Source organism: Callorhinchus milii, unplaced genomic scaffold, assembly GCF_018977255.1.
Source record: "Callorhinchus milii isolate IMCB2004 unplaced genomic scaffold, IMCB_Cmil_1.0 Scaffold12, whole genome shotgun sequence".
Taxonomy (NCBI): domain Eukaryota; kingdom Metazoa; phylum Chordata; class Chondrichthyes; order Chimaeriformes; family Callorhinchidae; genus Callorhinchus; species Callorhinchus milii.
The window spans coordinates 16,664,683-16,678,169 of NW_024704753.1; the positions used below are offsets into that span (position 1 = coordinate 16,664,683).

The 13,487-nt window shown below is 43.7% G+C and overlaps 1 protein-coding gene across 1 annotated transcript; it reads right to left on the reverse strand.

The window, feature by feature from the left end:
• Positions 1 to 2,122: 2,122 nt before the first annotated feature.
• LOC103176804 (hyaluronidase-1-like) lies at positions 2,123 to 13,247 on the reverse strand. Its single transcript, XM_042339706.1, is given in 6 exon segments — positions 2,123 to 2,307; positions 3,506 to 3,725; positions 4,990 to 5,079; positions 6,764 to 6,876; positions 6,879 to 7,774; positions 13,183 to 13,247. Coding segments are annotated over 6 exon segments (1,569 nt in total).
• Positions 13,248 to 13,487: the final 240 nt, after the last annotated feature.

Sequence of the window (13,487 nt, forward strand, 5' to 3'; positions counted from 1 at the left end):
ACCAAATGCAGCTGTCAGGCTAATACTCTGCAATTCCCAGAAACACATTTATATCATTCTTCAAAACTTGGCTGAACAAATTTCTATTGTGAAAATATTTTCTTCATTTCCTCAAGTCTCCGGTAATTTTACATCGAGCAGGAATCCATCCCCCCAACTCCTGTTTCCAATGTGTTCCTTAATTACTGGGTAAATCTTCCACAACATGACTAATTTCGTCAACCACTTCCTTAGATTCCAAGAGTGTGGACCTTGACTATCCAATGTCTTGGGACATCAAAATATACAGTTTTGCCCACAATTCACTTTACAGTATATTCTGTGAAGCGCTTTGAGACGTCTCGAAGGCATGATGAGGTGCAAAATCAAACGCAAGGATTATTATTATTATTATCATCCTGACGTGAAAGGCACCGTATAAATGCAATCATTCTTAAACATCCCAAAGCACTTTCCGTGGCGGGTGGGGGTAGAATGTAAAAAATCCAAAACAGATCTGAAACGAAAATGTTATTCCCAGATGTTTGTCTTACAGACCAGTTCCCAAGGATGGTCAAATAAGTTAAAAAGAAGATGAAAATGTGCAAGGAACGTTAGTCACTGTGGTTTGATAGCAATGTGTGGACCAGTGTTCCTGACTTTTGTGATTTGTCCTCGTGTGCCTTGGATCTCTGGTTCCTGGGATTGCATCTGAGGAAAACATCTGCAGAGATCAAGGAATGGGATAATAAAGAAAGAGCTACCAAACTCTACCAACAGTATCGCTGTACATCAATAAACTCAAGGTTTGTAGTTGTTTCTTGTCTAGTACCTTCCCTGTAAAAGTCAATCTCTTCCCATGGCTCCTAATAATTGTACATGAACAGTATTTTTCACTCATGAGTAAAAGTTTTACAACTCATTCATGAATTTCCATGAGTCCAATCCAGAATCCATTCACTCTATAAGTTAAGAGTCTTGGTAGACCAATGATTATGTATTGCTCATAGTAATGGCCCAACGGTGCACATATGTAATCATAGGCACTTTGACTTTGTGGACTATTGTCTGATTACTGTGTGCAAAAGGTCACACGGCTGTATTACAGCATGTTCCCTCCTGAAAAACCGTATCAGGATAGTGCCTGCTGGCCTGGACTCACTGATGTCCTGGGCATTAGTGGGTTGCACTTTCAGCCACTATGCCCTGAAACCCTGGAACACTCTTCCTCGAGCCCTCTGCCTTGTCTCTCCCTTCCCCATCTTCAGGCAGCACCTGAAGACCTTCCTATTCGACTATGGCCACACACCCCCCCGAACCCCCCCACCCCCCACCACCCGCCCGGCTTGACTCAGCATTGTGCTCCATCACTGTCAAGCGCTCTGGGACGCTGCCCTGTATGAGGGGCGCGATATAAATACAAGTTGTTATTGTTGCTGCGGCTGCTGCTGTGAATAAATCTCCGTTAAACAAAAGCTCTGCCGGTTTGCTGAAGTTTATTAATCTGTTTTAGCTACTGATACATAGGTGAGATTGAAAAGAGGCCGCGTTTACATTGTTTGCACGGGTTCAATGGTTAGATTCAAAGTAAATCTCAGAAATTCCAGTTAGTGTTTCTGAACATTTACAAATAGGTGTCACTTCCTCAACAAAAACACGCACAAACTATCCTGTAACTCTAGGTTTCCTCTTTGTCCCCCATCAAGATTCATATTGGTGCTATTTCACTGTACTCTGAAAGATAATTTACTGAATAATATAAGTCAGGGTGTTTCCAGTTACCATCCTTATCCAAACCGCTCCCAAGCTCACTCCCTGCCTGGCAACTGGAAATTATTATTTATTAACCATATTCACCTTAACATAACCTTTTATCATCATAAAATACCACTTTCAAATCACGCCATAGCCTTCTCAGCTCAATTGAAAAAGAAGTTCCAACGTTAACGTTCTAAAAGTTCTAACTGAATTCTGAGTTCTAATTTGCTTTTCAAAACTTTCTCGTTCAACAACAAAAATGACCTTTGTAAATCGCCTTTGACGTCGGGAGGACGTCCCGAGGCGCGATTCAAGGTACTCAAACTGTACCAAATATTCTAATTACGGTATTGCAAGTGTTCTCTTGCCCAGAGAGGGGGAAAAGTCAAGGAGCCCGTAACGTGCTTTCCAGCAAAGATCTCCAGGTAGTGATCAGGATCTTGGCTATTTTTACTCGATCCAGCACAGGGACACTGAAGTCAATGGTAGCAACCTTAGGGGAGCAATTGTCTTTTATAGACATTTCTGAACGTTTGCTACGCAGCCTCATGAAAAACAATTCCTTTAACTCTACAAACATAAAATTTAAAAAAATGAGCTCCATGTGTCACAGGCCTTTTCTTCCTCCCTTAAGTTCCACGAACAACAAATGTAATTATGGTAAGGCACCTCCCCACCTTCTGGTCTTGTTCCCTCTCTGCCTGTCTTCTTCAAACTGTGCTTTCGATCATCTCCACACCCTCCCAACCCACCTTCATGCTTGGAGCCATCAAGCTCCCGTGATGCTACCCACCTGAAGGGTGCTATATAAATGCAGATTGTTGATGTAATTTTTAAAAAAATCTATTTATTGAATAATAAATGAATGGGAACTTCTGGAGCTGGAACTGGAACACTATGCCGCCCTTAATAAGCTACACTTTGGCATGATATACTTCCAGAGCGGAGTTCCCATGAGTTGACAGGAATGCTAAGGAATCCCACCGAGAAACATCACAAATTAAATCAAACACACAACTGACTGCCCTCAAACTCCATGTCAAAACAGTGCTTGTCAACAAAAAATAAGCCAAACACAAATGCTGGGGTATGTTACCAAATGAATGGAAAGTTCAGATTCCCCGAAAAGCTGAGCTGAATACCGCTGCAGTTTGGCTATATCTGGAGTTCTGCTTAAACTTCTGGTCACTGCAACATAAAGAGGCTGACCAGATCTCAGAGGTAGTGAGAAGGTGAGCAACAAGGTGGATCGAGGTAAATAAGACACTAAATTTTGAAGCGTTCCGGGATGCGTAAGTTGTTGCTGTTGTAAATGGCTTTGGGAAATTAAACCCAGAACAAATCCTTCAGATGGACCATTATTGGAACTCCATCACCATAAGGCCCACAATGGTATAAAAAGGAGGTTCGACCTACCAACTCTCAAGGCAACTAGGAATGGGCAATAAATGTCATTAGTGAATGACATACCTGTGCAATAAACAGAACAATAAAACCCACAATGGAACTATAACTAACAGTATTAGGAGAGAAACTGTTGAAGATTTAGGAAGTTACACTTCATTGTATAATCAACTGTGTCATAAGAAGTACCAGGTTATTAAGAGGAGAAAGAAAACGGTGCTGACTCCATGGTGCAAGGATGTTGCTTTTCCGTCGAAGGGAGAAACAGCTTTACCCCTCTCGCAGTGCTTCCCTTTAAAGCCCAAGTAACATTGGCACTTAAAGTCAGATTTCAGTATCTTCCTGTCCCGACTAATCATTTTACGTTTCAGATTTGGATAAAGAGTATTATCGGCTCTGTTGACAACACTGCGATACGTGTCTTCCTTCAAATGTAGGTAGACATCGGCTTCAGGATTCTTGCGTATACACCGTCCGTTTGCATGGCATAGGGTCTTGCTGCAGAACTGTGTGGCAAGCGACACATTCACAAGGTAAGGGCCCAGCTTTTTGTCCAATAAATCCTTAACATGCTGGCAATTTTCCTGGATGCAGAAAAAATAAAACGTGTCGTTTAGGGTCACATTTAAGCAGCGTGCAAAATCTTTTTGATGCCATTCCGAGTGTGGTGTTAAAACTGATGACAAAGGCCCCGATAGTTTTATTGAATTAAGTTCACCCCCACTCCCACTGTTAGCATGAGCACTGACACCGGAAGGTCCCGAGGTTTTCCCGATCCATCCTGAGTTAACAGGAGCACCAGCTAAGGACGCTACAACTGGCTTCGGCATCTCTGAACAGGGAAAGGAAAACCTCAGCCAACATTCCTGCTCTCGTTCGCTATTCAGTGACCCTGGCTTTAAAGGTACCAGAGGACAGCCCACCTGGTGCAACTACATATTGGGGGAAAAAAATAAGACTTTGTAAATCCTTCATTTTCCAAATAATCGTTGGCTAGTTCCCTGGTGATATTTTTAAATTGACATTGCCTTAACCTGCTCAGTCTAATTTGATTTAATCAACATTGTTATAAACAACTACAACAACAACAACAAGATTCCATTTATAGAGCGCCTTTCACGTCAGGAGGACGTCCCAAGGCGCTGTACAGGACCCGAGCAGGGGGGAAATGGTCAGGGTGAGGGGAGGGAAGGGAGGGGGCGAGGAGGGGGTAGAGAGTCGAGAGGGGAGCTGAAGGCACGGTCAAAGAGAACATGATTTTAATTCCAAAATTTCTTCCCGGTTTGAACCTCCTTCAGGTTCCTGTCACCAACCTAGACTGTGAATTTGAGGTCCTAATGTAGGCTTGGATGCACAAACTTCGGACTCAAAGGAGAGAGTGCTACCAACTGAGCCGGGCCGACACCCAAAGGCAGCAGTGGCTGGGGTTAAAGGGGGCTCAGCCCCCCCACCCCCAATCATCTTTTCTCCAGTTTGGGCTAATGGGGTGCGGGGGCCGGCAAGGCATGCTGCCGTGGGTAAAGGGACATGAGGTAAAGCGAGTGTAACAGTCAATGAGTTGAGTGAGTTGGATTCAGTGCCAAGGACATACATACTTACACACACACACACACACAGAAACACACGCACTCCGCAGCCTTTAGCAAAGCCCAGTCAGGATGTACGAGGAGAACATTTTCATGCAGAAAGAATATTTTCACCCAGCACCCATGCTGACACCTAACTACAGTATTCCCATAATAAACTGCGCCTCTGTACTGTGTCAACACTTAAGACCAAATTGCTCATCAGAGTGATTCGTGTTGAGAAGATGTTTCGAACCGACGAGCAATTCACAAGCTTCCTTACTGTGCTGCGCGAGTATTCTGAACTCCCCCACAGGACGATGCCATCTCCTCCGAGTGATGCAGCTTCCCCAATGCTGTGGATAAAGTCGGTCTGAAATAAAAATGGCCATTGGCAGGTAAGTGCATTGCTCACTTATTGGTTTACATTCCCATCCGGAGCAGAGGTGAAACGGTGCATCAGACCACGATGTTGCAAGATACATGGACAACATCGGTAAATATGTTAGGCTGTAGTATCTCAAATGCTGGGCAAATGCTAGTTACAAGTAGCAGCAGAGTGCAGCTGAGGGAGAGGGTGATACAATAAGGTGCAGGGGATAGAGGCCTCCGTAATATCCGTGGTCGATCAAGCTGAGATCAACTACTGAGCAAAGACATTGTCTGAGACATTCCATGTCCATATAGCTCAGTGGCAGGAATACCCACAGATGCTTTTACAGCAGAAATCTGTTGGATGGAGTAACGTTTCATAGCACACAAAGCATGAAAGAGTGACATTAATAATAATAATAATAATAATAAAAATAATAATCATTGCATTTGATATAACACCTTTCACATCAGGGGACATCTCAAAACACTTCACAGGATTTACTGTAAATTGTAATGATCATTTTTCGTCGCAAATATGGCAGCCCACTTTGATACCACAAACAGCCATGAAGTGAATGGCCAATTTTATTTTCGGGGATTGATGCCCAGGACATCAGGAGAAATTCTCTTCTCTTTTCGAGTAGTGCCATGGGATCATGGAAAGTCCACCTGAACAAGCAGAAGAAACTTCAGTTTAACATCTCATCCAAAGGTCAGGACCCGCCAGCAATGCAATGATCCCCGAACACAGTTTTGGAATGAATGTGAGTTCAAAGTCCCGATGTGGGACTTGAATCCACAACCTTATGACTTAGAGGCGAGGCTGACACATTTAACATTTACTGGGATCAGGAACAATGTCACTTTTGTAAACTGTGACTGTTTCAGGTTTAATTGCTATTTTACTTATGGATTTAACGGTCTTACTGAAGGTTGTGTGAAAAGATTTCCTTGCTCCTGGCTGTGTAATATACATGGCCAAGCTTCACGTGTAAGTCCAGCCACATATTTAAATGTGGGAAGAGGATAATAGATGAAGACTGAGCTCAGCTAGTAGCAAGCAACAGCATTTTACTTCTGTGCTCTTGTGTGGGTTGCCCAATGTTTGACCAGCAGAAAAAAAAGGTTCACAGGTGTTGCATTGGCATCTAGTTTGCTTGGAACCCAAAGATAGTCCTTCAAAAAGGAATTGTTTATTGCTCAAGCCAACTGTTAGCTTATTCAATGCACAGAAGACTGGAACATGAAAGGACCATTTTATTTCTTCCACAATTCATACAATATAATCATGAAGTCCAGCCAAACCATTTACTCTCTTCAGGAAAGATGGGGAGCCAGTGGAGCTTGGGCCAGAACTGGTGAGACGTGGGTACGGAGTTTGGTCCGGGTAAGTATGCGAGCTGCAGGGTTCTGAAAAAGTAGAACTGGGGAGACCAGCGAGAAGGGCATTTGAGCAATCCAGGTGGGAGGCGACAAACCCATGCCTGAGGGTTTCGGCTGGATTTGGGTCGGTCGGAAAGTGGGGGAGGTAAAAGAAGGCGGACTTGGTCAGCGACCAGATCTGGGGGGAGGAAGGACAGCTGAGTTTGCAATGGGAACAATACTTTATGAGCTCAAACCATCAACTTCTGAACAATTACTATCCCTTGGATCACTGATATTGTTTTGTTGCATCCACTTACCTCTGTCATAGGTTTGAAGCTAAATGAATAGTGTGAGCGTGCGTAGAAAAAGATTGGCACAGCATATTTTTTGCCAGACATCCCTGCAGCCCTGACGGCTTCCTTTACTTTCCCCGGATAAACTTCTTTCCTTGAATTGTGGATCCTAATTTTTCTTCCATATAAATTGAAGGGAACAAAGCCTTGGCTGTGCCCCACATCCACACTAGATTATTGTTGCGACTATATTCAATATCAGGGCAATTGCCTGTGTAGGTATCAAAATTCTTTTTGTAGTCATAATTGTAGCAGTCAGGGAAGAGGTAGTATCCCCATAAAGCTTTGGGGTAAACCCCGATGCTCGTCTTCAAAGACTCTGTCATGAAATTCCTTGCTGCCGTGTCAAACTCTAATTTTGCTTGTTTGGTGATTTCCTTTTCTGACCAGTCGGGGTGTCTGGCCCTAACAATATCCTGTGATGTCCGACGGTAAATGTCTTTTTTGCTCCAGTTGCGAACCCACTGTGGCCTCCATTCCTCCCAGTCAATAATCGCCAATCCCTGGAACCCTTCGTGAGGTATATATTTCTTAATATCCTTAACCAGCTGGTTAAGGTGGGCAGGTAAACTAACGTTTTGAGGAACGGCTCCATTTGAAGGAACATTTGTATGTTCGTCAAATTTGGGATATAAACCTGCCTGATTGGAGTACAATATAGTGATCTTTTTTCCCCTAAATTGTTCCTTATGATTACTGATAATGTGAAATTTCTGGAGTGGGAGATTGACATGCCATCGTCGCGAGCATTGTTCAGTTGGGATATTCCAGTAGATAAGGAATGGTCTGCCAGGTACTTGGGGAGGAAGAGCATACTTAGGCGCTCCATTGGTGATGTCCAGTATTAGGAGAAAGCAGGCTACTTTACTGCAGCTCTTCGCTGGAGGTAGAATGAGCCATCTTGAAGATGAACTCGGCTGTCTATATTTGCTGTCATGTCCACCACTGGTGACATCCATGGGATGGTCAATAAACCTGGAAAAATCAAAGAGGTATGGTTGCAGTGAGAGGACCCTGATGGTAAGCAATGAGTTAACAAGTACAAAAGATACTTGCATGCTAATCTTTCAGTTACGCTAGGCACACAGGACTGTTTAGACCGACCAAGTTTCCAAGCTCCTGAAGGTCACACACCTGCAGAAAGCTCCCGTTCCATTTTAAAACTCTTCGCTAACAGGAGGCTAGAGTTTACAGACAAAAGTGTCTTTGCTGTTGCGTTCTCTGAGATTATCCTGACTGGAGACTGTGAAGAAAACACTCCCCTGGAGATGATTCTGGCAGAACTGATAGCATCCAGCATGATGAGAGCTTTGTTGTGGCTCAATACTCATCTATCTTAGAATTGTAGTGTCTTCTCCTCATGCCTAAGTAACCCTGAACTTGTCACATAAACTATTTGATATAAAAAACATTAAGCAGGCGTCAGCAAGACAACCGAGTGAACTGCTCTCAGCTAAGGGGGCAATAAAGGCTTCCCAATTGCTCTCAGTCGCCAGGGACAGGTATTTCTTTTAAAAACAGAGAGGGATGCCATTGCCAATGGAATTTGCTATATTTGCCCCTCCCCCCCACACTCCCCAATACTAGATTTTCATTTCAAATGGATCATTTGGTGACTTTCTTTTACAAATTCCATTGATTCAGGTTCAGTACGTTCAATAGCAGAAGGTTGCTACCGTTCTTTAAGAGCCGTAAAATTATATTGTACTGTTGTAGATCCACGGGTGGATAATAATAATAATAATCCTTGCATTTGATGTAACGCTTTTCACGTCTTCTCGACATCTCAAAGCGCTTCACAGAATAGACTGTAAAGTGAATTGACTGTATATTTGTGGGCGAACGCGGCAGCCAATTGCGCACAGTAGTGTCCCACAAACAGTCGTGGATTGAAAATGACCAATTTATTATTGTTTTGTTTTGGAGGGATTATTATTAGGCTCTGTGTGGAGTAAGGAAACTTGCCCAAGGTTTCGCCCTCTGCCTGGAATTGAACCCAGGTGTCTCGCTCGCAAAGCGAGTGCTCTAACCACTGAGCTACAGGACTCCACAAACGGTCCACAAATGGATTACACGAACAGTCTGTTGTTGGTATTGCAGCTCTGTACTGTATTTGCGTAAGGTTTCTCACTCAGTCTCTACTCTATACTGTACATATATAAGATTTCTCACTGGGTCTCTAGCTCTGTATTGTACAGCATTTTCCCAAGGCTCCTGCGTGGACGGCAATCTATTTACGTGTTTCTTTGTGTTCACTGGATCCTGAATGATTCAAAATACCTGTAGTCGCTTTTGGCAGGAACCTGCAACGTAATCACACGGGACAGGCTGACTTTACAGCATCCGAGACACTATCCTGCGTGAAGGGTGCTACATCAGTACAAGTTGTTGTCGAATCCGTGAAAGATCCGTGAATCTGTGAGTCTCGGGGTGTGCATTATTTGTACCCGTGTAAGATTTTTTCACTGAGTCGCTGGATATGTATTTTTTTTGTACCTGTGTAAGATTTTCTCACTGAACCTCTGGGTATATATTTTTTATTGTACCTGTGTAAGATTTTCTCACTGAGTCTCTGGGTGTGTATTATTTGTACCTGTGTAAGATTTTCTCACTGAGTCTCTGGGTGTGTATTATTTGTACCTGTGTAAGATTTTCTCACTGAGTCTCTGGGTGTGTGTTATCTGTACCTGTGTAAGATTTTCTCACTGAGTCTCTGGGTATATATTTTTTTATTGTATAGCTGTGTAAGATTTTCTCACTGAGTCTCTGGGTATATATTTTTTTATTGTACCTGTGTAAGATTTTCTCACTGAGTCTCTGGGTATATATTTTTCTATTGTACCTGTGTAAGATTTTCTCACTGAACCTCTGGGTATATATTTTTTATTGTACCTGTGTAAGATTTTCTCACTGAGTCTCTGGGTGTGTGTTATCTGTACCTGTGTAAGATTTTCTCACTGAATCTCTGGGTATATATTTTTTTATTGTATACCTGTGTAAGATTTTCTCACTGAGTCTCTGGGTATATATTTTTTTATTGTACCTGTGTAAGATTTTCTCACTGAGTCTCTGGGTGTGTGTTATCTGTACCTGTGTAAGGTTTTCTCACTGAGTCTCCACACTCTGTGCTGTCCCTGGTGTCAGATCTCTTCACCCAAGTCCCTTGGCTGTGAAAGGCAATATGCAGGTCAGATTTTTCAGTTGATTATCGTTAGTGGTTTAAATCTGACAGAGTTCCTAACTCGCAGGTCCATTCCAGGTCCATTCCAGGTCAGTTATAGCACGTGAACCCCAGACACTACACAGTGCAGAGAGAGAGAGTGGGGGGCAAATGGTAGGTCTCCCACCAATGCACAAAGACCACCCTCCCCAACCACCCCCCACCCCCAAACCTGATCACAGCAGAGAGCAAAAGGGGGTGAGCAATGTGTTTCATCTCACAGCAATGTGCAAAGATCTCCCCCCACCCACCCTCCCACTCCCCACCCTGAGCACAGCACAGAAGAGGGTAGAGAGTGGTAAATCTCACAGCAATGTGCAAGGACCTCCCCCCACCCCCCCACACTCCCACCTGAGCACAGCAAAGCCAAGCCTTGTGCAACTAACTCTTAAGTGATTTATAAAGAGTTTCACTCAAGCCCCCCCACCCCACCCCACCTCACCCCCACCTTCCCCTCCCAGCAGAGAAATGGTCCATGCAGATACAATCCCCTAGTAAAATATTACACTGTGCAAAGAGTTTTCTTGCAAAATGTAAGTGTTAGACACTGTATCAAGAACTTCCTTGCAAACCAAAGATTGAACATGTTTCAGGGTGGTGGTGGGGGGGAGAGGAGGGGGTCACCTCACATCTCACCAAGGTCTAATGTTTTATTTTCTGATGGATGATGATTATGATGATGATGATTATTATTAATATTGGTGGTATTATGTAAAGGCTGGAACACGCTAAAGGGCAGATTCCTCACAGTTTTACCTTTGCACTGTAATAAATATGCCTTGAAGTTTCCACACTGCTTTGCAAAGTGTCTGTGTTTCATTTTCCCAAACCTCCTGCTGGCTTGTACTTGTCCTGGAACTTATGCACCAGTTTCCATTGGGTCTCTGCTCCTTGATTATTCCAAATAGCTGTAGTTTCTGTTGCTGTTGTGTTGTTGTTGTTGTTGTCAACTAGTTGTAATGTAATGGGCAGCACAAACTGACTGTACTAACAGAGTGACTAGACAGCACTCCCCTGTGAATCTCAACAACAGTTTCATTCCCCCTTCAATCAATATGCAACACTGCACTGATTCAAGCAATCATTGATTTTTTTAAATCAGGATTTCTAATGTCCTGCATCTGGATCCAGAAACTGGGATTCCTTTTCTAGGTGTGAAGCTCAGCATCAGCCAAGAACCATTGCCAAGCCAGAGGTAGAATTCATGGCAGTACAAATCTTCTTTAAATAGCAGTTAGAGTGTTAGAGTTAGAGTGATGCCTCGCATCACTGGTGTTGCTGGAAAGTGTAGCCAAGGACTCTTCAGTTGTTTAATCTACATGTGTTTTACATTACACTGAAAAAGCCATGTGTTTTGAAAATTTATACTTGTGTATTACACCATATGATAATTAAACAAACCCTTGCATTCACTAAAGTTCTTTTTGTGCCAGAGCATCTCAACGCGCTTTGCAGGGAATTGCTGTCAAGTGCAGTAACTCTCATGACCATGGCTCCGTCTCAAGATCCTCCACTCCACTCCGACTGTTCCTTCGGATACCCTCCCTCAACTTCTCCTGATCCCATTCCCCCAGCTCGAGACCAAATCTCTGAATGTCCAGCGCCTTGGGACGTCCTCCCGACGTGAAAGGCCCTGCACAAGTGTCATTTCTTGTGGTTGTTTGTTGTTCTTGTAACTGAGTATTTGTCATGTGCAGCAAATACAGAGGAGAATGTGCGCAAACTGTCTGCCAAGTTTGCCTGCAAATGTACAATCAATGCACTATAGTATAGTGACTATACAGTATAACTTTGAAGTGCCTTGAGACATCCTGCTGACAAGAAAGGCGCTATATTGCAGGTAAGGATTATTGTTAGATAAATCACACAGAGCAGCAGGATTATCCTCTGATTTGCATCTCTTTGTGAACACAGGGCAGCTTGTTTAAAGAGTGAAAGGCATTCCCCTGATCAATAAGAAATGGTACAAATTTTATAATTTGACGACATATGTTTATTGTAAACTGATGATAAGTTAAAAGTAGCTTCACAGAGAGTGGCCTTTAATCTAATTTCCTGGAGGTGGCAGAGGTACTGAGTAAGCTAGTGAGTAGGAGCAGAGCACATGTTAATGTCTAGTAATGACAATGATCCAACTCTTGTCCAAGTGAGACTATTTTTTTAAATAGTGGATCCATGTCACTGCAGGCAGAGAGGTAAAAGGATATGATGGAGGCGGAGAGGAAGCACTAAGGGGAGCTTTTTTATCCAGGTGCAGAATGAGGTAGTGGAGGTTTACCAGAGGGGAGAAGGATGTGGGTTGAGTGCGAGATGAGGGAGTGATCAGAAACAGACATGTTAGTGATGGTGAGCTTGGAGATAGTTAGACCAAGGGGTGATGACAAGACGGAGGGTGGGGGAGAGGGGGCGGGGGTAGTAGACCAGGGTTGTGGGTGTGGGAGTGTATATTGAGAATGAGTTTGAGGGAGCAGAGGAAAGCTAGGAGTTCAGAGATGGAGGCAGGAGAAGCTAAGGTGGAGGTTGAGGCTGCCCAGAAGACTCTTGGTGCAAAAGCGGTGAGGAAGGAGCCATGTGGTTGGGGGAGTGGCCCCACTCACAATAACAACAACTTGCACTTATATAGCGCCCTCCACGCAGGGCAGCGTCTCAGAGCGCTTAACAGTGCCGGAGCCTGACCAACATGGAGAATGGTCATTTGGGCAAGAGGAGCACTTAGGTGAGATACCTGAGGGCACACACGGAACCACAACTGTGTACCAGAACATTGCAGAGTAGTAAATAAAACACTTATATTTTGCAAGAGTCTTGGAGTTAAAGAAATTAGCTTCGGCTCCTCCTGTATTTGTGTGGGATATCCAACACACAGAACACATGATCTCCTCCCCACAGTTTCTCATCTGTAATTGAAACCTGAAACACATGCCCAACACTGTCCCACACTGTAATACTGCACAAAACTGACACATAGCACATAAGATCCGCGTTAATAGGAACATGAAGACACATGCTCGGCACAATAGACCCTGTAATAGAAACCTGAAGCAAATACCCCACATGGTCCTTCACAGTCAGTCTTGTCCTCTCCAACAGCCTGGACGGTTGTGGGTGACTGTGGATGGGTGATGATTTGGTGCCCGATCCTTACGGTTTGATCGGTGCTCACATTGACACATTCCCTGTTTTAACGAGAATTTCCGAATCCCTTGGATCGTCCTGGAGAGGAGCCATGTTCCCGTCACTTAGATTCTGTCATCAGCATCTGTTTGGGTCTGCGGGCTGGAAACAACAGGAAGGAAGAATTCCTGAATCTACAATAGCACAAAAAATATTAAAATGTGAATCCAATATGGATGAATGCCATCTGTCTCCAGCTCTTACATGCTCCAGCGGTCTCTCAAGCTAACCAACCCTCCTTTGCATTCCTCTAAAACCTTACCTGCAACTGAAGGTCCAAGTGGCATCCGCAGC